The 26145-nt window shown below is 37.7% G+C and overlaps 1 protein-coding gene across 1 annotated transcript; it reads left to right on the forward strand.

Annotated features, from left to right (window-relative positions):
- Positions 1-1416: 1416 nt before the first annotated feature.
- colgalt2b (collagen beta(1-O)galactosyltransferase 2b) lies at positions 1417-25801 on the forward strand. The gene is made up of 13 exons (XM_051118146.1): positions 1417-1690; positions 3210-3497; positions 15860-15970; positions 16178-16295; positions 16450-16584; positions 18125-18329; positions 19334-19453; positions 21002-21075; positions 21232-21338; positions 21440-21572; positions 21839-21966; positions 22073-22279; positions 24177-25801. Exons 1-13 carry the CDS (start codon positions 1629-1631, stop codon positions 24448-24450), a joined length of 1962 nt encoding a protein of 653 aa, XP_050974103.1. The 5' UTR covers positions 1417-1628; the 3' UTR covers positions 24451-25801.
- Positions 25802-26145: the final 344 nt, after the last annotated feature.

Below are 26145 nucleotides of genomic sequence, written 5' to 3' on the forward strand. Positions count from 1 at the left end.
TTTTTTCATACAGCTCTGCAAAGTGGAGAACAGTACGGGCAAGAATATGGGCAAAGACAGTGTTCTTTCCACTGTGAGGTAAAACCCAATAAATCCCTGCTTGCGTGAATGCTGCCTCATTAGAGAACATAATGTTCTGGAGGTTTGGCCGTGTTCTTTTCTGTCACATGGTGTTCTGGTGAGTTTTACCATGCAGGCTAAGCTAGTACTAGTGGCTGTTATGCTCTCTAGAGGACAGCAGTGGGGGAAACGGCGCTAGCAGAGCGGTTGGTGTGCTTGAAGTGGATCAGAATGATGTAAATGGGATCATTTTAGTAGGATTAATGCGTGTGAGTGAGCTCCATCTGGTGTGTGTAGGAGAAGTGGAAGAAAGATCTGGTATGAGAGCGAGAGAGTTGAGTTCAGCCCTGTGAGAGCCCTGGCTTGGTTGTCACTCTACATTGCCAACATGAGCTCACAGCAATTACATCTAACTCAATCCAGCAGGCCTCTCTTGCCCTCGTCCATTTTTTCTCTTCACTCTACTCATTCTGCATGTTTATCTCTCCCTTTTCTCATCCCGTCCCTCTGTTCTCCACCATTTTACACTTCCTACATACCTGACACTGCTTTTAACTGTAGAAGACCTTTATAAATGGAATGGATTACTGTTCACTCGTCTTTTTAAAAACAGTCCCACCAGAACTTTGACTAGACTTTTATGCTTTCATACGATTTACTAAAAGCTTTCCCCACAGATAAGAAAATACCTTCCTTGCATTCTGAAGGCTACTCTAAAGTATGCATTTCTTCTGGGACTTGACACCAGCGACCTGATCCAAACTTCTCACGTGTTTTGGTGAAGTAAAGTAAAATATAGTAGAAACTGTCAGAATAACTCATTTGATGTGAGAATTTGTACCAGACATAGCAGACGGAAACCAGGTTTGCACCAGCCAGAGAGAGAGCCAAACTTCTGCTTTGGCTGACTTCAGAGTCAGCCGAATGATAAAAACATACATTTATATCTCCCTGTAATGTCAAATATGGATTTGACAGAGCACTGGCCGTTTTAAAGGTGTGTTCTGTGTCTAATATATAATTTGACCATATGTGAACCTTTTTTCGCTTCAAAATGCACAATGTATTAATGCTAACAGCTAACTAGTATGTCCAACTGGTACATGCTAACATCTTTCCAAAGTCGTTAGCAAGGTAAACAAACTCCAGCAGGCTAACCGAACAGAATAATTAACATGCTAAATGAGATTAAAAGACCAAAAAAAGTCTTTAACAGTTAATTTACAAGACCATTACGTTTATACTCTATTCCTCGTTTCCAATTTTAAACACTAGGGGTCGCCATTAGATCAAATGTTTATAACGCATTCGCGTTATAGTCAAACGTCCCTGGAGAAATCTGTCTTTTCGGGGTTTCTGTCAAAACCTTAATCAACTGCCTTATCGTATACAATACAGCTTACTGCTTGATATTCAAGTTGAAATATTAAATAAAAGCTGTGTGAAAAAGCAGCAGGTGTCAGCTGTAGTGAACTGGATGATGTCATGACTGAGCTCTCAGAAGTGCTGGGATACAAGTGACGCGAATGGAATGAGATCAAGCACCTGATGGATAAATTAAGTGAGCAATGTGGAAAGAATGGGGCGAAACGAAAGGGAATAAAGTGCTCTGGACAACAGTGTTTCAAAAGTAAGAGAAAAAAAACAATTATATATAATTTCGTTATTAAATGTGTATTTAAAAAATGTTTTGCACAGAAGTTTTTATTTTTGTACATTGCAAATATTGCCAATGTCTTCTTCAAAACATATTACACAGATTGTACAATATCCAATGTAGCCATTTCTAGTAATTGTGCAGTTAATTCTCATATTGTATTTTCAGAAAGTTTTGGAATATACTCTCCCCAAATTTGTCACTACAAGAACGGTAATATTTATACTGACCTGTCAAAATTTTGTTTACATCTTACATCTTCAGTATTTCAAGTGTAATTTATGAGATTTTTGTATATTGAATCCAATTTTTCTTTGTAAAAAAGTTGATTATACTGATTTCAAACTTACTCATTCATTAGTCTGCACATAACAGCCAACAATTAATCGCGATTAATCGCATACAAAAAAAGTTTGTTTAAATATATGTGTACTGTGTGATTATTATGTATATATAAATACAAGCACATTCATGTATTTATATTATATTTAAATAAAAATATTTTGTACGTAACATATTTTTCTTAAATATATACATTAATTTGTGTGTATCTACATTTTCTGTAGTGACAGTAATGTTTTGGTAGTGACCACATCACATTACAGAAATGTACTTGCATACTAAAACACTACCAAAACATATTACCAAAAAATTGCATGACTGTACTAAAATTTTGTTTATCTTCCCCCAAATATGAAGATTATGTTTTCCCCTTTGTCATTACCGAAACATTGAGGACATGTTTTGGTTGTGACTGTTTCAGAAGTGACAAATTTATGGGATAACACCCAAAAAAACCCAAAGATGTCCACTACCAAAACTCCACCAAATGTTTCAGTTGTGACAATTTTAGATACTTTTGAACCTAGCTCAAAGATGCTAATCAGCACATGGTTACCTAGCACACTGTTAACTTCCAAAAAAATGTGCTTGTTTTCAGACTTTTGAACACATTTACCTCAAAATGATGGGGTCTACTCACCATGTAGCTATTATAGAGTGACATACAAATGTTTCCTGATCATGAATGTAGGGGTGTAGTTAAAATCAGTCTCAGCCAATGAACATGAAAATGTTTTTTTTTTTTTTAAGATGAAGTTCCATAATTTACAAAGAAAATATGAAATAAGTTTAATTATTATTATTATTATTATTATTATTAGAACTTTTTAAAAGAATTAAAAAAACACTTTTTAACAAAAAAAAAAAAAAAAAAAAAATTAAATGTGTTTTTGGTTGTGGGACAGCCGTTTATTTCTGTATGGCCCACACGACACTTTGTTTACTTTCATATGAAATATATTCTAATAAAAAGCGTTCATGTTCTGATTTATATCACTAAGCAGTTTAACGCAATTGAGACCTTATTTAGTGCCTCAATAATCCGTCATGATGAAGGTTGTGAAAATCTGGAGGAGGCAACCCGCTTTCGTCAAGAGGTAACCTCTCCACCTCTCTCTACCCCTCCTTACACACCCTCTCTGTGTTTCAGCCTCCCATTCACTCACACACCCCGCTCAGGTTGCGACAGCGTTGTCCATCAGGCAGAGATGCCGGCTGAGGGATTCGCGATGGTGGCTGTGATTTGCGCGCTGATGGCGCAAAACTGCCGTGGGGAGCTTATGGCTCATGTGCAGGACCTGAATCCCGTGCCCGAGTCCTCCTTGCTCAAGCCCAAAGTCATGATCGCGATTCTAGCTCGGAACTCGGCGCACAGCCTGCCGTACTACCTGGGCTGCATCGACCGCCTGGACTACCCGAAGGACCGGATTGCGATATGGTGAGAATCTCCAAACTGTGCCGATGTAAAGAACGCATCATGTGTGTGTGATGAGATGGTTTGCTTTGCAGCAAGTGTGGTGGTTGAAAACTGAGAAGGTCTGCTACATAGTGGAGTTATTGTGGAGTGCGCGCAGGTAAGGTTTGGTTAATGAAAACCTTCTGGCAGATAGAGGAACAGAGACGCCGCTGTCTGCGTGAAGCAGACCTGTTAAAGCGGTTTTACTGCACTCTGTCCACGCGTGTGTGCACGGATTTAATTACATGTTAAATGAAGATGAAAGGCATTTGCTGGCTAAGCAGCATGTCCTGTCGGTTTTCTTCATAATTAGAGTTTTAGGAGAATTTCTGTCAGCGTATTTTTCGAGTGGCAAGTTTACGTTCGTTTCGCGCAACTGCCTCTACCACCAGTCTTAAATGTTTTGTGACATACTATTAATGTCAGTGTGTGATAATGAATACATTAAAAGCGACGTTTTGATGCTGGTTTAAGCTGGTCCTTTGCTGGTTTTTGTTGGTCATGTTGCTGGTCAAGGACCAGCTTAAACCAGCATCAAAACCTAACCAGCATTCCAGCATCAAAACATACCTACCAGCATATGCTGGTTTTTTCACCAGGGTTGACGGCATATGCCTGTGTTTATTTGCTCTAAACTTGTAAACTTTTGTTGCTTCTGAAATATTACTTGAAAACGCTGGTGGAAAACATACTTGTATGTGAGTATACATACTACCAACGTATTCGTAGTTACGTAAATGAAGTTTTTTATATTTTTAAAGTAGGAAATGTACAAAATATCTTCATGGAACATGATCTTTACTTAATATAGTAATAATTTGTGGCATTAAAGACAAATTGATCATTTTATCCCATACTTGTATTGTTGGCTATTGCTACAAAATATACCATGCTACTTCTGCTTTTGTGGTCCAGGGTCACAAATGATTCAGATACCCCGTCCCCCTCTTGTATTTGTCTTTATCACTTTCTTGTTCAGTTTCATATACCACAGATGATGAGCATCATCTTGAGCTGTCCTCACTTCCCTTCAGCTTTTCCTAGGGTAAACAGATGATTTACATTTCTTTCCAAATCATTAGGTTGGAAGCACACAAACACGACTTTAATTTCAGCTTCCTCTTGTCTCTAATGCCACTCCGCCATCTGAGCAGAACTGCTTTGATTGGAAAACATTCAGTTCCACGTTTTTAGGCTGACTGTACACTCTACTTATGTTATGCCTTATGTTTTACCATTTTTTACATGTTTCTTCTGGCAGGTTTTAACTGGAGAGGCACACATTATGAAGTGAAATACATTTTGAATCCTTTTGCATATCATTTGTGACATAATACAGGCTAAGTTCTACTAACACAGACTAACCAACTGTTTTCATATAGGCAGTCTTTACTACTTAGTATTGAATTTAAAGTTGCATGGAAGTAGTAGCAGAGTTTTTTTTTTTGCAATTTCATTGCAGACGTTTTTCACATTTCCAGGTTTCTCAGCAGCAGAAGTCATCCTAGTTGGGTAAACTTCTATAGTATTGAATGGGAGGCTTCCACAAATTTAGTTTTTGCATTCCCATTTGCTCAAATAGCCAAAGAAAAACTCCATAATAGTATTTTCACGACTTTCAAAAAAAGGAAAAATGGCATAACGGCAGTCAGAAGCGAGTACAATGTCAAATTTACCATCATTACCTATCCCGTAAGAGCACGCATGGCCATTTTTAAATTTTATAGGTCTGGTTTCCGGTCTCATCTGCGTCCAGCTATGTTTAGCTTGACAAAACAGCTTGGTTTGCTGCTTGATATTGCAAATTGGTGTGTCTTACTATGTTGTTTTAATGCATTATCTTAATTATGAACACACTGGTTTGTAGTGGAGTTTTACCGTTCACTGCACATTGTTATTCTTCTCGTTATTTCACTATAATGGCTAACAAACCGGAAGTCTCACCCAGAGACTTACTTCCGAGTTGAAGGAAAAGGTGGATAGACACTATATTAGAACCCCCCTTGCATTAGCGTTAACTAATTACTAAACATTTGCTTAAACTGAGATTTACAATGCCGATGACCGTTGAAACGCGTCATCACAGTCAGGGTCCATTGTGATATACATCCGGGTGTTTTGCCCATCGTTTGTTGACTGGATTTTGAGATGTAGGCGTTGGAATCAAAAGTGGATGCAGGTGAATGCAAACCTGCAGGAGCAGAAGACTTGCATATGTCAGCAGAGAGAAGTGTGTCATTTTCACCAGAAGGTCTGGTTGTGACATTTTGATTAAACGTTGCAAGTCAGCAACAACAAAAAAATTAAACACGCATGGATTACTTGTTCACAATAAAATAACTGTAATTTAGAAAAAAAAGATAGGGTGAATTTTTATTTTATTGCAACTTTAGCTGGACTTTTGTATGTGTGTGTATGTGTACTATTATGGAGACCTTTAGGAGTTTACTGAACAAACGGAGCAGTCAGATGCCAGGCTGAAAGTCTCACTGCTTTGCGAAAGAATGTGGGGAATTAGGGGGAAGAAAGGATGGAGTGAGAGGAAAGGGCAGGGGAGGGGAACTATTGAAAATTACACAGGGGCACCACGAGTGGCCTAACAAACCACATTCCATCCCTATTGACCACGCGCACAGGTCACCCACAATGACATCTCTCTGCCCCACTTTGTTTTGGAAGAATGTCAGATTGGATCACTATGAAGTGGATGAAATGTATTTACACTAGAATTTGCATGTGCAATAACGTGAGTAGCCTGAAAAATACTGTTAAATAGCATCATTTGAACAGAATAAGCGACATTTATACATTTGTTGCTGTAATCCAAACCGTTTTGGAGATTTTTTTTTTTTTTTATTCAAGTAAATAATAGCTGTACTTGTATGCCTCGTAACTACTTACAAAGATAGATGGTCGACTGATGGATAGAACCAAGTCTTTTTTGATAAGCTGTTTCACTTGAATGTACAATGAGGAAGAAAAGATCTGTCTCTGCTTCCATTTTATCACTGTTTAAAAGGACTTTGGTTTCAGTTAGAGTTTCTGTGATTGTTTGGCTTTTTGGCATGAGTTAAGCTACTGTACTGCTGAAGAGAATTGTTACTGCTATAACGAGAGACAGAGTTAACATCTCCTCTGACAGCATCTTGATTAATGTCTCAGGCAGTCTTAAGTAATAAAAACTGAAAAGTGTGAATCCAGCGTCTTGTTCCCTGAAGGCACAGTCCTGTAATTAGCAAAACGGTGTTCAAGCTAATGGTGCCTAAGTCATGTTAGGCATGACTGTTCAACTTCCAGTCAGAATTACTAACTTTATTGGTTTACTACCTTATTGGTATGATGTGATTTTTCTGACAACCGATGCAAGCAGTTTTCCTTCAGACTCAGGTGTTCGTTCCAGCAGTTATGATGGTGTTGTTGAGGAATGCTGGGCATTTTGGCGAGTTAAACATAGCATGGTGAATAGCTATAATAAAGGACCTGATAAAAGAATAGAAATATGTTGGGTATTGATCTGAAGGTCAGATCTGTAAATAATTATATGTATGCCATTACAGCTGTGAGTGTGTTTGTGTTTATAGGCTTGCATGAGCTTTGCTGTAACTAAAACCCTGGCTCAGTGTTCGGTGGGGTTTATAGCCTAACTTGGAGATTTTTGCAGTTCTCCTTTACTCTTGTTCTTTTTAATATGTCCAGAACAAGTTTCTGCTCTTTCCAACAACGGTTACCTCAATTGTCCATCCCATTCACCCAAAACCCAAGTGTAGAGGAACAATAGTGCGCAAAAGTCCAGACGGCAGGACGATTGCTGACTTTAGTCATGGGTGTCTAGATTCGAGCTGGAATAGTAGTTTATTGGTGTGCAGTGTTTTGGGTCAGGGCAGGTGACCAAATAATCTGTACAATGCTGTTATGTAAAAATGGCATGGTTAAAAAACCTTGTAACAACATAAGAGACTGTGTCAAGGTTCAAACTCTTATTTAAACTTAGTAGGTCAGACTAAGGTGTCAAGATTCGCTTGTTAGCACAACCCTATTAGAACCTGCTAGTAAAGGCCGTAACTACGCATAACTACACAATCTAGGCCTAAAAAGCATCTTTGATGATATGAGAAAAGATCTTTGTTATGTTTACCAAGACTCCATTCATTTGATCAAAAATAGTAAAAACTGTGATGTTGTGAAATATTATTATATTCCTCTTGTAATCATTAGAATGGTCCCTGATCAGCAATTTCCGCGTAAAACTGATCATGCAGACCAAACTGTAGTTTGTAGAGACTTGAAACTTGGAGGGATGGTAGTACTCGCACCACCTACAACGTGACAAAGGCTTACCCCAATTGTGCTGACGGGGGCGCTACAGTGATCAAAAGTACAACATCGCTAATGACTCCTAAAAGTGTCTTACGTCTTTGGAAACCAAATCGGAGCAGAAAGATTGGCGCTATAAGTTGGAAAAAAACATATAAATGGCTATAACTGCACAACCATTTGTCCTGTTCGGCCTTTTCGACTCACGGCCCCAAAAGTCTGAAAGAAATTTGAAAGAAATCGGCTACTGTGGGGCGATATCGATTGCAACAGTTTAACAGATAGAACTCATTCCAGATGACTTTGCTTCTAGAACCACTGCTGTCAATCAAATTGTTTGTTAAATGATTGAGAAGATGTTAAAAAAACTAGGCCACTAGTATTTTCATCAGCTAAAAAATGGTTTAAAGTCAGTTAAAGTCAGTCTGTTGCTGTAGTGTGTCAGTAGGAAATATCAGTTTACATTTCTAAACATTCATTTTGCCATTAATTATAATAATCCAGTGAGATTTTTGTATGGAGCACAGGCTGTTGTCAGACTCTTTGTGCAAACAGAGATCTGATCTCTCCATCATTCAATCCAGTCTGTCTTAAGAAACAGAAAAAACGGAGACAGACTAAATCCAGAAGAACTGTGGCAACATCTCCGAGATGCTTTAAGAGACCTACACCTACAAAGCTACAGTACTGTTCAAATGTTTAGGCAGTTAGGCACATAAAATGAGGATGCTGTCAAAAACAATGTCATAAATAGATTTTCTTTATCAATGAACTTCTATTAACTAAAATAAATAAGCATTTGATGTGACCATCCTTTGCGTTTAAAGTAGCTTTTGCCCTAGGTGCACTTGTGCAGAGTTTTTCAGGTCGCTTTGCAGGTAGGTTACTTGAAACATCTTGGAGATGTTGAAACAGTTCTTCTGGATTTAGTCTGTCTCAGTTTTTCTGTTTCTTCATGTCATTCCAGAGACAGACTGGATGATGGTGAGATCAGATGTCTGTGTGGAGCACTGGCTGTTGTCAGACTCCTTGTGCAAACAAAAATCTCACTAGATTATTACAATTAATGGCAAACAGAATGTTTGGAAATGTAAACCGATATTTTTTTACTGACACACTACAGCAAAATTTATTTATTTTTTGCTCAATCTGGAAAAAAACAACTCTCTGGACTCTCTAGGCCAATAATTATAAAAACAAAATGTTGAAATTTACCCTTTGGAAAGCTATAACAGGGTTGTTTAGAAAAGGGGCCTGTTCAAATTTACCCAAAATCCTATAAAGCATACAACGTTTTAAGGGGATCGGACCACATCTGGCGCTATAACAGTCATAGACGTTAAAAACATAATATTTCTATGGTAAATTACCTGGATTTGCCAAATGTGTTTTTTTTTTTAAATAATTGATTTAGGTGGTTACAGGCTTGCAAAATAATGTCTTTTTTCATATGTGCGTAAATGCCTTAAAGTGCCTGAACCCCAATAATTGCTGCTTACAGCTATATGTACAATTTATAACAACTGTTGTATGTTTTAATATATTTTAAAATGTAATTTATTCCTGTGACGAAATTTTCCGCTGCGTTTACCTTAGTCTTTAGTGTTACATGATCCTTCAGAAATCATTTTAATATGCTAATTCAGTTACTTTCTATAAAAAAAAAACACTGACACCAGATTTTTAGCATTATTTTGCAAAATAAATCAATACATAAATAATCTATAATGTATACACACATACACGCATACATTCATACATAAACAGCATTAAACAAAAACATTGCAGCGTTTTCATTGCGTCGTTGGCTCAAAATGTTCTGCTTCCAACGCAGCTGCTAATGACATATTTGCAATGCTATTGCATAATTTTATCCAGCTGTTATATAGAACTTTTTGGGATTTTTGTCACCGTCACAGACGCACCGTTGCAGACCGACACAGTTGTTTTAGGTTGTCCCAAATGGCACAATTGACAAAAGATGAACCATGAAGCAAGCAAATCCGCAGGGACATATATTGAGGTATTTCAAGGTGACAGAGGTTTATGTTGTTGGAAGGGAAATGCAGTTTTATTGCTCTCTGCTGGTTTCATCCTTCTGGTAAACCACTGGGATGACTTACATTGTCTGCACTGCACTGCAAGCAATCAATCTATCTGTCTACCTCTCACTGTTTCAATCTTTTTCTCTCACACCCCTTTCTCATTTTTTTTTCCACTGTCTATTCATCTTGCTCTTGTTCTGTGAATAAACACACGTCACATACATGTCACAGTGTTTTACAGATGTGTTTATATTCTGAGGAAGATGAAGTGAGTGTCATGTGAATGTTTAATGAACTTTGTCAGTGTATCAGGTGAGACCATGGGAATCGTGGGTTATCCTGTATGCACTCTGAGAAAAGCATTTCTGTCTTTACAGATGTGTATATACAACTAATTTGACTGCTTTTGTTGCTTTTATCGGATTTGTAACTCCAAAACATGTTTAGGAGAACACTGAGTCATTTAAAAGCAGATTAAGCTAAAATGTTCTGGATGGATCTAGCGTGCAGCTGTATCAAATGAAATGCATTGGTACCTTTAATGTCAATGTGATTATGTACTTGTAAAAAAGATGTTTTGAATGTCATGAGGGGGGATGAATTGGCATCACACTCTAGTTGTGTTTGTGTGTGTGTGACATGGCGGAGCTGTGTTGACAGAGGGTTGCTGGAGGAATTTGAGCACAGCAGAGGTTTCACGAGCCCCTTTGCCCCCTCCTCAGTCTACAGAGCCAAGCAGCCACGTCAGCCATGAATGGGGGCAGAGCCACTGCAAAGCAAACACACACATACACGTGTATGTACCCTGGTTATGTTTAAACTAATGGACAATTTCATTGAGAGTTGGCAACTTTTGTTTCAATTCCATTCAATATTTTTTCACATTTTTAAAAAGCTCAGTTTTCGCTGGACAAAAGCACAGCTTCAGTGTGGATGAAAGGCCAGAATAGAGGATCAAGATGCCTTTTCAAATTTATGTTATGAGGACACAGTTCTTAGTTATTACAAGACCGTTCTCTCTCATTATAAACTCACATGCTCATCTTAATACGACAGAGCCATTGTTACAGTTGGAATGGGTAATCAGCCTAGAAGGAAGTTTATTTCAGTGTTGTCAGAGCAGCTTTAAACACTAAAAAAATTTTGTCATCTGTGTTTCTAAAATCTAAATTGCTTCTTTTATTTGGGGATAGTCCTTTTTATCTCTGATGGCTGTACTATGCAGGTGGAGGAAGTATAAGATGTGCGTGTTTAGCGGTGAGTAGCATGTGGTATCCAGATGCTGCCAGTAAGGACATATGGAGGAGAAACAGAGAGACAAAAAGAGAGAGTGAGCCTCAGGCAGTCAGATAATGAGCTCGAGACTTACAATAAACTTCAAAAGGGCGGTAAGAGAAAATCAGGTTTTTATAAGCAAAGTCCTGCTTCCTCCAAGCTCAGCAGGAGCGCACACATACAAAACCTAGAGCTAAATATACTGCCACGAACACACACATACACATCCCTAACACTTTTAATCACCTTTAACATGAGGTCCACTTACAGATTACTGCAAGTGATACATATCATGAAAATCTGACCTTTTCCATGTTTAAGTACAGTAATCAGGTCCTGCTCAGAAAACGTGAAAAGGAAAACCCAGTAACTTTCAGCAAGCATGTGAAAAAATGAGCCACTCAGGTTTCGCTTCCACTGTGATGTAGATAGGGGCTCTTAATATAATATTACCGCCCCTTAATCTACGTTTTCACCCACAGCGCTGCCATTTAGTTTTCCCAAGCAACAGCTGTGTACCAGTTCTAACGCCATGGCAGAAGTTTAAGCAAAGCATGCTAACTGTTCTGTCGTTGGCTGCACAGATGAGGAAAGAACGCTATTTGGAGTTCCAGCCTCAGAGGAGACAAGAAAGCAGTGGATTTATTGATTTATTTACTGTATATTATGCTGCTGCCACACAGATCTAATATAAACGTGATTTCTTTCCTAGCTGTGTACCTTTACAGACAAAACTGACAGTTTTTGTATCTCATTTGTGTTTTTAACATAAACCTGTGTGTATTTGACAGTTTAAGTGCAGTGAAACATGAAAGAGAACTTAGTTTAGTACTCACATGTCATGTGAGAACTGCTGTCTGTGAGCGTGCTTCGGATGTGTGCGTTCTGAAAACCCTTTATCAGAAGTTTAAACTAATATAGTTTAAAACACATGATTTCAGCGTGATAGACAAGAAAATCAAAACCAAACAGATTTTTTTAGCAGAGTATCTGAGGTACTAGCTGTAAAGACACAGCCCTGCTCTGGAAAAGGGGGCGGGGAGCAGCAGCTCATCTGCATTTAAAGAGACATGCATTATATAATATAATTATATAATAAATTATCTTTGGGGTATTTTGAGCTGAAACTTCACTGACACATTCTGAGACTTATATTACATATTATAAGAAGGGTCATAATAGGTTTCCTTTAACAGTAAAATATCAGATTAATTGCAGCTTGGACTGAGGATTTGAGGATTTGTTTCCCAAACATTAGAAATGAATATATATTAATATACAGATTGGGAAAAGCACCTAAAGAATATTGAAGAATACAGAGCCTATTTAGAAAGTGTATGTAACGTGGTTAGTGTGAGCAGTCTGTTTTTGCCCCTGGGTGTGGAAATTTGTTAGGGATCGAGAGGTGAGAGTGAAAGGTGATGAGAATGTGTCTGTCTGGATATATGACTGACTGAACCTTTAAAAACCAGAAGTTTGAGTCATTCATATGCTGGCAGGTTCGAATTCCTCAGGCTGTTTACTTGTCTGGTCATGAATATGAGTGTTGCCCCCTGCGGCCACAGCTAAGACACAGCCTCAAAGACTTTAAACAGGCAGAAATACACTCACATCAGCACAAATTTGCTTACATTTGGGTGAATCAAAAAGCATGTCTGCATATTTTTTATTATTATAATTATGTAAGGAAAAAAATGTATAAAGAAAACTGATGTCTTTTGGAGAACTATTTTTTTAAAGTTATTATTATTGACATTAGTTTTATGAGATTTGATTATTAGCACATTTGTATTCCCCAATTCCCATATCTGTAATGCAGTTTTTTTATAATGAATTTGTGAATCATTATAGTATTTGTTGTTTTGCACTTTTAATAAATTGAATACAAATAATTTATATTATTTATTATTAACAAAGAGCAATGAGAATCACAGTTAAGAATAATTCTGAGCAGAGTTGTCAAATATAATATGTTATATACTAAAATATATTTTATATTTCTAACATAACATTTTTCTTCTCCTTGCAAAATGTAGTCTTTTTGTGTTGATTTTGGGAGAAATATGACCCAGACACTGTTACTCGTTCCCCATTTACAGTCAGACATAATGCAAACATATAGTAATGTAGCATGAAGTCATGCATAAATAATAAATCATCATTCTCACCAGGGACACTTGCATACTTCACTATGTGTATATGTGCAGTTTCTTTGTCACGGTGGGTCTCTCCCCAGGAGGGCTGGAGAAAGAACACGCGCAATCATTAGAGAGTCATTTGAAGAGATGCAGCGTGTCCGTGTATTCCAGATGTTTATATCGGTTGCAGCAGTGTGACGAAACCACAACATATTTATTTATTCATATAAATACAGACTTAGAATAAACAGAGAATTGAGCACAAGTATAAGATTTGCATGCAAAGAAAACCGAATACACGTGTATTTATCCTCATATAATAAAATGCACATGCATGCGCTCTTTTGGTTTTCTGCTTCATTGTTCAGTCTGATTTAAAGGATGTTTCACAGCTGTTTTGGAAAAATTATTGCAGCTCGAAGGCCTGTTTTCCTTTAAAACAACTGTGGCACACTTACATTGGCTGAAGTCATCAGAAAAGTGGTGTGTGCCTGAAACCAGTGATCTTTTTGACACTGTCATTACCTGTGTGTCAGGTGTTTCAAACCAGTGATAAAGAACCAGACTGCTTATCAAGCTTGACATTGTCTGTTCTCTTTGCTGTTATTTCCTGAGTAACCGATGAGCGACGCCATGAAGCATTCTAACTTCTGTTTGGGTCCTTTCGTGTTCCGGTTTCCATAGAAATCCATGTTAAAACGGGGTAAAAAAATTACTTTTTCAATATAACTAAATATAAAATGTGCGCAGGTTTAACATTATATTATCGGCCTGGAAAATATGTTAATTTGGCTAGAAACACCAGAGACCGGAAATGGAACACACATCACCTTAGCCTGTAGTTTCAGGGCTCTTTGTCGGCATATGTTAAGAGCGAGACTGTCTTGCTTAAGTAATAGTCTGTGTTTGTGTGAGTGACAAAATAGCAGTTGTGATGGCGAATAGCTGGTTTATCATTTGTTTTTTAAAGACGAAGAGCGCATAATAATATGAGTTTACTTAGACGCACACACGGCATACACTGTTATCTGTTGTCTGACAATGTTTGTTTGTGGGAGTTATATGTGTATTTTTGTGTTTATAGTATTATTCACTGCAGATGTTCAAGGCAGACATGGGCGTAGATTTTGAAGTCAAAAAGGAAAAGAAAATCCCTAAAAATAAACAAACAAACATTTTTAAATTAATATTTGTCTTGTTAAAAGTATCTAAATATTCTTTAAAAAAACATAACACAAAATAGACTTTTCCTCAGAGAATATATTCATGTTTTGCCTTGTTTTTTGGTTCTTAAAGGATGTCAATAGACTTTTCCTAAAGAGAATATTTTGTAAACAGATGTTTTTCTTGTTTAAAAGCATAAAGCTCAGTAGATTTAGTAAAGTTTATTAAGTACTTAGCTTCTTAACTAAATTTGGGCCTGTACTGCTTAAGGGATGTATAATTAGTATTTGAAAACAAGAAAAAAAGGCTGGTTATGAACAGGCTTTTTGTATTTTTTTATTATCATTATGACTCATTTAACTGTTTTTGCTCTTGTCTGCACATTAGGTTAAATGAAGTCCGAATTATTTTTTCCCATTGCCTTAAGTGTCATCCTGCTGCTGCAAAACATCCTGCAATGCTCTATAAATATGAATATATGCACCAGTTGAATTTTATTTCTGGTAAAGGTGGGGTGAGGAAATGTGAATGTGACGACTGAGGTGATGTCAATATTTGTTGGTTCTTTCCCTCATGGTTTCACTGCAGAGTCACTGTGCAGTGGAGGTTTCCACTGGCAAAGCCAAACGGCCCTGATTTAACTGAGGACACTGTGTGTGTTTGTGTCCTTGTGTCAGTGTTTACATGCAATCTCCACAAGCCACAGAGTAGTAGTGCTGGGAAAATTTACTGTTGTCACACCGTTGCTGTGTGCACACCAAACGCGAAGCGAATATTCTCATCGCGTCATCGCTCTAGATTAATCGCTGAGGTGTCAAAGTAGACGTTTACAGTTTTCAACTTGCGTAGAACACGGGATATCGCGTCTTTGCATTGAATTGGTATATAATCTACTCGATTTTGGTTTTAATTTAGTCCAAACATTAATTTGTTGTGTTGCTTTGCATAATGTTTTTGTAAGGCATAGTATAGTATTATGTTTATGAATCTGCGCTTTACCTTTGAGTTGCTATTAACATATGCTAGGCTCTTGAAATGCTAACATTAAACTTAGACAATAAGTCTTTTACCTCTCACAAGCTGCTGTTGGCAAGCTGTTGTTAAGTTCCTCACTTCCTTGCAAGCCCATAACCGTGCCCGAGGAATTTATCAGCCTTGGGAATCCAGCACTAGTTGCTTGCTAACACTGTCAGATAGCACTTTTGACATCTTCATGTGAATTTTAATAGTTTTATCGAGCTCTGCCACAGTTCTAGAAGAAGGAAACACTGACTCGAAACACATTGTTCACTTTTCCACCCTTGCCTGAGGGACGCATCGCTCTTTCACTGCTTCTGATGAGCAGCTGTTTTTGGAGATAGTCGGGTTTATGTTAAAACGAAGTAAATTCTCCTGTCGTTTCTTCAAGGGCTGCAACGGACCATAATGTGGACAACACCACAGCCATGCTAAGGGAATGGCTGAAGAACAGGCAGAGCAGATACCATTATGTTGAGTGGAGGCCCATGGAGGAGCCACGGTTGGTTGAAAACATCTTGTTTCAGAAGAGGTTTCAGAGTCGATTAGATCTAATGGCTGTTTAAGTCAGGAATTTGAAACAGTCTACTAATGTCTTTCCTATCCAAATCTAATGATTTCCAGAACAGGGATTAAAAAATTATGTGAATTCTCTAATTATTTTGTCATCCTGTTCCAAAATTACGCATCTTTTTTTTTCATGTATAAGATCATACACGGATGAGTGGGGGCCGAAACACTGGGCTCCTTCTCGTTTCAATCATGTAATGAAGCTCAGGCAGGCGGCACTGAAGGCTGCACGAGAGCGCTGGGCTGATTATATACTGGTGAGGTCATGCTGCTTTTCTTGTCATAATTGACTTGTGTTGCATTTGTTACACCATGTTAAAAAAAGAAAACGCAAGTACTGTTACTCCAACTGTATTCATCATGTGATACTTGATGCGTAACTACAACTATATTTTTCTCTTTTTCTCTCAGTTTGTCGACAGTGATAACCTCCTGACCAACCCACGGGTGCTGGATCTCATGATGGCAGAGAATTTCACACTGGTAGCACCCATGTTGGATTCCCGATCCCTTTACTCAAACTTCTGGTGTGGCATCACACCTCAGGTAAACTGTATTTACCTCAGAAACAGGCTCAAAGAGCAATATATTAAAGGGATAGTTCACCCACAAATACAAATTCTGTCATCATTTACTCACCCTCTAGTTTTTCAATCCTCAGGAAGCTTTTCCTCCGAGGAGGCAAGGGAGGCAGTGCCTCCTCAAAATATTGGATGAGAAAAAAATTCCTAGTACAAAAATAAAACAACACCAATGTTACAAAATATAACATTAAAAAGTGTATAAATGACTTTTTCTAAAGAAACATTGTCCAACAGCGACACCAGCAGGTAAAGTAACAGCGGGACTCCGGGTCTCTATCGCCTCCCCTGACCCCACTGAGTTTTAACAGACCCCCTAAAGCATGCGGTGAGTTCGGTGGGGGTAATTGAAAATTAATGGGGAAAAGTCACAAAACAGGAGGCAATGCCTCCATTGAGATATGATTGAATATGACTGGTTATGATTGGCTGTGATTGGTTTACACTATAAATTCTGCCTTTTGAGTTTGTTCGCAAATCAGTCTGAATTAACAATGTAATAGTGTTAATGGGAAGGCTAATTTAAAAAGTAAGAAAACAGCTCACACTCTTAGATATAAGCATTTTGTTACGTCAAAATAAGACTTAAAATGATCTGAAAACATGATCTGTAGGAGTTTTAGTGAGTAATCAGCTTGGTGAAATTTAACGTAAATCTCTGTGTCTGTGACCAATATTTATCAAGCTTTGATGACTGATGATCCGAAAAATTCAAAAATAGTTAAAAGTTAATTATTAAAAAAATAGATGAACATAAGTTCACAAATAAATATATTTTTTAAAATTGTTACTACCTTCAGGTATTATTTTAGAATAAATGTTGGCTTTAATAAATAGAATATTGATGACACTGTTGATGTAAAAATATAGAATAGATGTTTTTTTTTTCTGATAGTGTAAGTAATGTTTATTTAACCAAGAAAATGTCACTGGGACATGAATTTACATTTGATTAAAACAAAAAAAACAAACACTTTTGCTTCCTCATTTTAGAACACTATTGCATACTACCAATCTTGTATGACTTTCTTTCACCTGTGGAACATTTTGAGATTTTTTTTCTATAGAGTGTTTTCACGATGCGTCATCAATTGGCCATATGAGCGGCACTGAACGTATTCAGTAGTACATTAACCGTGCAATCCATGCTGTTGTTTACATCTGAGTATCGCCAATATGGCCGCGCATCTGAGTAACTGACCAAACCGTAACGTAAGTGCAAACTCTCTATACAGTGGAACTCAGTGGTCACCAAAACTTTTTTGGTTACTGACATTGTTCAAAATATCCTCTTTTGTGACTTTGCAATAGAAGATAAGTCATAAAGGTTTGGAATAAAATGAGGGCGAGTAAATGATAATTGCACTATCCCTTTAAGGCAAGATTCATTGCTGTTCTTTAAAATGCATCCAAACTAATTTGTACGTTCAACATTTAGAATTAAATTGTAATTATGACCAATGCAGCAACGCTTCAATAGCCTAATGTCTCTGTCATTTTCTCAGGGATATTACAAGCGCACCCCAGACTACCAGCCTATCCGTGAGTGGAAGCGTTTGGGCTGTTTCTCGGTTCCAATGGTGCACTCCACCTTCCTGTTGGATCTGAGGCGTAGCGCCACACTTGACATGGCTTTCCACCCACCTCATCCTGACTACAGCTGGGCGTTTGATGATATCATGGTCTTTGCTTTCTCTGCACGACAAGCTGGTGAGAGATCTCCATTGGATTGCTCTAACAACAGTCTATTAAAAATGATGTGTATTCTTCTGATTTATATGGTTATATGGATTATATAATATTTTATAAATAACAGCTTAAAGTAAGGTGTAATTCACTATAATTCAAGGTTGTTAATGGATTAGGTACAATGAACAACTGGCATTTATTGAACTAGGTTAAATGATATAATTTTAATTTAAATATCAAAAATGATAATATGAATGCATTATGAACAAACAGTAGTATATTTTACATTGCATTTATTCATTTAGCAGACACTTTTAAAGTATAATTTATTCTATTTATGTATTATTCTGCTAAATGCACACGTTTATGTGAAGTGACTTTTTTGGTTGTTGTTGTGTAAATTAATATTTAAAATGTGTTCTACACTGCAAGTGTTGCTATTTTATTATTTAACTGTTTGAGTTGTTTTGGAAATGTGTGCTTTTAAGCACAGAATGTTTTCAGAGCAAACAGATGAAAACAGTTAAGAGTAGCCTTCTTCAGTTTTTGAGACCCAGAACAGACACGGATCAGAAACTAACACATAAATCACTGCACCTCCAACTGTCCAGCTCAGTATATGCTGCTGAGCAGGGTTTGTGTTAGTTAACAGCTTTAATGTTTGATTATCTTGTGGCGAATGTAACCAGCTCCAGCTGGGCATTTTTATGGCCTTTTTGGGTGTTTGTGAATGTTCCATTAAAGAAATAATGTTTATGAGAGAGAGCATGCAGATTTACAGTAAATCACATACGCACACACAGCTAACACAAAGCCGACAAACCATGACTCCTAACACACCCATGAATACAAACCATGACAGCACTAAACCACACAAACACACTGATGATGTAACACTTATGTTTCTCGTTGTAATGGGTGGGCTGAATACATAGGGTACATAGAATTATGTGAGAGATACATTGTTTGCGTGCAGATGCATTTTATGAAGTGTCTGTTTTATGCTGTTGTTTGTTTCTGTATAGGCGTACAGATGTACGTGTGTAACAGAGAACATTACGGTTTTCTGCCTGTACCTCTGAAGGCCCAGCAGAGTGTGGAAGATGAGGAGGAAAGTTTCACACACACCGTCACTGAGGCCATGAGTGAGTATTATCATTCACACACACGTTATATACACATTAAACATGGATATATTATATACACATTATAAACATTCATTCACAACAGTTTAAAAGATATTTTGATTTTTAAATGCATTTTAAAGAAGACTTTAATGTTTTGCAAAGCTGCATTTATTTGATCAGAAAATTACAGTTTAAAAGAACTTTTCTATTTTTATGCATTTTAAAATGTAGTTTATTCCTGTGATGGCAAAGCTGAATTTTAGAAGGCATTACTCTAGTCAGTGTCACATGATCCTTCTAATATTGATTGATACAGTGCTCAAAAACAGTTTTTTTATTAACAGTGTTGAAAACAGTTGTGCTGTGTAACATGTGGAAACCATGATTCTTTTTCAGGATTCTTTAAATAGAAAATTCAAAAGAACTGCGTTTATTTGAAATGGAAATCTTTTGTAACGTTGTAGACAATTGAGGTCAAAAGTTTACATACACTTTGCAGAATCTGCAAAATGTTAATTGTTTTCCCAAAATAAAATGCATGTTTTTTTTTATTTAGTACTGTCCTGAATAAGATATTTCACATAAAAGACGTTTACATATAGTCTACAAGAGAAAATAATAGTTTTAATAATTTATAAAAAATTACCTGTTCAAAAGTTTACATACGCTTGATTCTTAATACTGTGTTGTTACCTGAATGATTCACAGCTGTATTTTTTTGTTTAGTGATAGATGTTCATGAGTCCCTTGTTTGTCCTGAACAACTAAACTGCCCGCTGCTCTTCAGAAAAATCCTTCAGGTCCCACAAATTATTTGGTTTTTCAGCATTTTTGTGTATTTGAACCGTTTCTAACAATGACTTTATGATTTTGAGATTCATCTTCAACAACTGAGGGACTCATATGTAACTTTTACAGAAGGTTCAAACACTCACTGATGCTCCAGAAGGAAAAACAATGCATTAAGAGCCGGGGTGTAAACTTTTGAACAGAATGAAGATGCATGCATTTTTCTTATTTTGCCTAAATATCAATATCATATTTTTTTAATTTAGTGTTGCCCTTCAGAAGCTACAGAAGATACTTACATGTTTCCCAGAAGACAAAATAAGTTACATTTTCCTTGATCTTTAAATTACAAAAGTTTTCACCCCCCGGCTCTTAATGCATTGTTTCCTTTTGATGTATCAGTGAGCATTTAAACCTTCTGTAATAGTAAGAGATATCATTTATGTTATATTAAGCCATACATGTCTAAATGCCTGTGGTTCCCTTTAAAAAAATCTTACTGACCCTAAACTTTGGAACAACAGAGTATGTTTATCAACCCATTTTCTTCTTGGGGACTGTTGCCTAGTCCCTACAATATAGGCAAACACACATGCCCATAAGTAGCACACCCATGGCCACTCCCCCTAATAAACCACCCTTTTTCCAGCACTTTAACTCTTTTACACTTTATATTTTCAGCCTTCATTAATTGCACGTTTTATTTACAGTTTGTTATGTTCCATTGTATAATTGTCAGATGTCAGTTTAATGTGACTAAAATGTCTTTTTTTACAGTTGATCATAACATAAAACCCTCTGAGTTTCTCTTTACTCCACCCAAACCCCAGGACAAGATGGGTTTTGACGAGGTGAGAGAGCAGAATCTCTGGAATGTCTTGCTTGACTGGACACTCACGATAGTTATTCTCCAGCGAAACTTCAGCTGATTTAAGCTTCTCTGAAGTGACATTTTCTTATTTTGCCCTGCTTCATTCCTCAGACTCTCTCCTCTCTTTTCCACTCAGATCTTTCTGATTAATCTGAAGCGGAGAGTGGACCGGAGGGAACGAATGTTGAACACAATGGCGGTGCTGGGACTTGAGGCCACACTAGTGGATGCTGTAGATGGGAAGTAGGTCATCATGTTAATGTTTGGGTATTTTGAAATGTGGTAGAACAAATTAAGTGAAAGTAATTCGAACTGTTGATCTGACCTTTTATATTCCCTGTCAGGGCTCTGAATACATCTCAGCTTCAAGCTCTAGGTATAGAAATGATGCCGGAATATAAAGATCCATACTCTGGTAGGGTGTTGACGCGTGGAGAGATCGGCTGTTTCCTCAGCCACCACTTCATCTGGAAACAGGTACAGATACACTCACATACTTTAAAACGAAGTAAGTGGACAGTATTGGTAGTAAGTTCTGTATATACAGTATGTACACAGAAAAGGGGGACACACTGAGCACCCTGTGTCTTTATTTTTGGCCTCTGTTAGTCTTTTCACTGTTTCTATAAGCCAAACGTACAGTATAGTGTAATATAACTGTCCAGTTAATCTCAGCTAGACGAGCAACAATTTTTCAACAGACAAATCATTTTCTGTGTACATTGTATGTGTGTCTGTGATAGGTAGTGGAGAGGGGTCTGCAGCATGTGCTGGTGTTGGAGGATGATGTAAGGTTTGAGCCTCGATTTAAAAGGAGGTTACAGACCATCATGGAAGATGTTGAAAAAGCTCAGCTGAGCTGGGACCTCATGTAAGAACAACACCAGCTAATAACATGCACATGATAAGATGGGTTTCTAACCCATAATTGATATTTCTCTTTCTACATCTCTGTCTTTCTTCTTCTCTCTCCATAGATATGTGGGCCGTAAGCGGATGCAAGTAGCTCAGCCGGAGGTGTCTGTAGAGGGTGTGAATAATCTGGTGGAGGCTGATTACTCATATTGGACTCTAGGTTATGCCCTTTCACAGCAGGGCGCCAAGAAACTCCTTGCAGCTCAGCCTTTCAGCAAGATGCTCCCCGTGGATGAGTTCCTGCCAGTCATGTTCAACAAACACCCAAAGTAAGCGTGATGCATGGATGGACAGATTGATGGACAGATATATCAATGGATGGATGCATGGATAGATTGATGGATGAATGTATGGATGAATGCATGGATAAAATGATGGATAGATAGATCATCGCATCGATGAATAATAGATAGGTAGACAGACAGAAAGATACATGGATGGATGCATGAATAGATAGATTGATGGATGGATCAATGGATGCATATATTGATGGATGAATAGATCAATCGATAGATGGATAGATTGATGGGTGAATGCACAGAGAGATGGATGGATGGATGGATGGATAGATAAAACAATGCATCGATAGATAGATAGATAGATGGATGGATGCATCGACAGATAGATAGATAGATAGATAGATAGATAGATAGATAGATAGATAGATAGATTGGATGGATAGATGGATGGATGGATTCATGTATAGATTGTTGAATAGGTGGATGGATGGATGGATAAATGGATGGACTACTAGATCATTGGAAGAATATACAGATGGATTGATGCATCCATGAATGGATGGATTGATTGATGGATAGGTAGATCAGCGAATGGATGGATTCATGGATAGATCGTTGGATGGATGGATGGATGGGTGAATGGATTGATAGACCATTGGAAGAATATACAGATGGATTGATGCATCCATGAATGGATGGATTGATTGATGGATAGGTAGATCAGCGAATGGATGGATTCATGGATAGATCGTTGGATGGATGGATGGATGGATGGATTGATAGATCATTGGAAGAATATACAGATGGATTGATGCATCCAAGGATGGATGGATTGATTGATTGATGGATAGGTAGATCAGTGAATGGATGGATTCATGGATAGATCGTTGGATGGATGGATGGATGGATTGATAGATCATTGGAAGAATATACAGATGGATTGATGCATTCATGGATGGATGGATTGATTGATGGATAGGTAGATCAATGGATGGATGGATTCATTGATATATCAATGGATGGATGCACAGATCAATGGATGGATAGGTAGGTCAATCGATGGATGATGGATTGATCGAAAGATGGATAGATGGATTAGATAGATGTTGGGTAGGTCAATGGATATATAGAAAAATGGATGGATGTATGGATAGATTGTTGGATAAATAGATGGAAGAATGGATGGATAGATGGATCAATCAATTGATATAGATGGATGTATGGCTAGATATTTTTCAGAAGCTTTTACACAGAGGTACACATTAGTGCTGTACTGCTGAGTAGGACAGACACAGTGCTATATTGTTCAAGAGTGGAAAAAAAAAGTATGGTGTCCCTGCTGGGTCACACAATGACTGCCTTTCTACCCAGTTCCCTCTAGTGGGAGGCCTGCTCGGCACTAGCTGTACCCCCAGCATGTGTCGCCTTTACTGGCCCCTCTCTCTCTCGCCCAACACCCTCAGTACCCTGTGGTCCTTCTCCTCTGTTGTCTTGCATTCTCTAGGTCCCTCTCCCTACTTTGAGGAATTTTGGGAAGGGCCAGTTCTTCCTGTTCTCAACATTCAAGGGACAAAATTCCCATTGATGGGTTTTGGGGGAAGGGCTATTGGTATAAGACAGATGGATTACTGTACAAATATACTTCACTTTCTGTGTGTTTGTGGTGTGTGTGTGAGAGAGAAAAAGAAAGAGTCATTGTATATCTCAAGTGTGTGAATTTACTGTTGTATTAGGGTAAGGTGTAGCAAATAATGCAATGTTTTCATGTTGATTACCTCGCTAAATCAATTATAGGATAATTAAATCATACTAAATATACTAAACATTTTATATATATACTTTTTTTTCAGCAAGGATGTGTTGAAGTAATGGCTGTTGAAAATTAGCATTGCCTCTCAGTTTTGCTCTTTGTCTGTCTCTCTCCCAGTGCGGCATACATGTCTCACTTTGATCCTAGAGATCTGCGTGCTTTCTCTGTTGAACCGCTGCTCTTGTACCCAACACACTATACGGGCGAGCCGGGTTACTTCAGTGACACAGAGACCTCCACTATTTGGGATGACGAGGCCATCAGCACAGACTGGGACAGACAGTATGCTAAAAAAACTGCCCAGCAGGGACAAATTCACTCTGTCGCTCAAAACAGCGTCACCGGGGACACACCGCCGCCTGCATCCCGAGCCTCGCGAGACGAATTCTGAGTACTCGGCGTGCTCTCTAACTACACAACTGAATGACAAAACACACTGACTCATAGACAGCTCACTCCTCAATGTCCAGCAGTCTCCTCCTCCTTGGCGACACTTCGGCCAATAGCATGACAGCTGGCTGGGATGCTTAAACACCATTGGCTGGCTGGTTGATTTTGCACAAAGACACACAAGCTCTTTTTATTTCCACTTTATTTATTTCATCATGGCTTCCAGAGACATTGAGGGACCAAGCTGTCCCCTGTGGACACTTCAAAGTGTTTGAAGGATGAAGACACTGTGGAAGGACTAGACGGAGGAACATAGACATATGGGAGTTAGATTTGGGTTTGCTAGTGAATGAACAGATGACAGACAAATCTTTATTTTAAAGTTTCTTTTATACTGTAATATAAAAACAGATACAGTTTATGCGCAGAGTACTGAATACATAGAATCCTACAGCCTGTCCACATTTCTACTGTATATTATCAGGAAGGAAATTATATTATTGTTTTAATAGCATCACAAAATCACTTTTAAATATCTAATACGTATCCATCAATTAATGAGCCATCAGTTAAGATCATTAGTTACATACTTTGGTGGGGAGGTTGTTCAGATCTGCCCCGTTTTTACATAATTCAGTTGTATTGGATTTAAAACTCTATCTGAAACAGTTAAATTGTCTTAAAACGTGACTTTTGACACATCATTCACTGGTCATTAAGTATGTGATTTTTGAATGAATAAGAGCAGCTGTACTCAGTTCAAAGTGTTTGTGAGACCAAAGGTGTTTTTGTGTTATTGTGACCATCATATTGTCACTAATTCCTTCCAGAATATTCCATGAGGCTCATGTATCTTAAAAAAAAAGTTCATGATTCTACTGGGCATTATGTTAGCTGTCATAATTTGAAATGGCTGGATGCAAACACCCTCATTTTTCCAAACACCCTTGTATTTTTCCACTCGGCAGGCTGGCTCCTGTTCTTTGACTGTTGATTTCATTACCTTCTTTGATGTCTAAAGATGGCATGGTGCTGGTGGTGGGCTGATTCAATAAAACTGACTGATCAATAATATTTGTGTCTAATGTCTGTATAAGCTAACAAAATAGCTTCAGATTCATTTTGGTTTATCAGCGACCTTTGTGTGCTTGGATGGTTAAACAGCCTATTGCTGTTTCTGTGCTAAACTGTCACTAGATGTGTTTTAAAACTCCATTCAGTGCAAAAGAGATGTGTATGTGTTATGGCTAAATTGGTCAGCTACTGCATTTGGCAACCAAAAACATGGCACACCAAACAATTTAAAAACACTGACCATAAATAAGCTTGCTGTTTCAAAATGTGCTGCCAATGTCATGTTTATGATCAATTAGTAAATAAATGATGTTTACACAAAGCGGCCTGTGCTAAATGTCTTAAGTCTGTGCTATGTCAGTGTTGGTAGATTAAACCATTAGTTTAATTTACTGAGAAATTTAGTGACATTGTTGAGGCAGAACAAAAAGAGCAGCATATCATCAGTGATAGTTTCTCTTAAACGTCTTGGTACATAGTTTTATTAATTTTACTACTGAGAAATAAGTAAAATGTGAGATACATTCAGTCATAGCATGACACAACTATACAGTAGATGTATTAGCATATTATTTCGGTGGCGCACATGGTGTATATTCAAATGTGAATGTTCAACGCAATC

Source organism: Labeo rohita, chromosome 8 (assembly GCF_022985175.1).
Source record: "Labeo rohita strain BAU-BD-2019 chromosome 8, IGBB_LRoh.1.0, whole genome shotgun sequence".
Taxonomy (NCBI): Eukaryota; Metazoa; Chordata; class Actinopteri; order Cypriniformes; family Cyprinidae; genus Labeo; species Labeo rohita.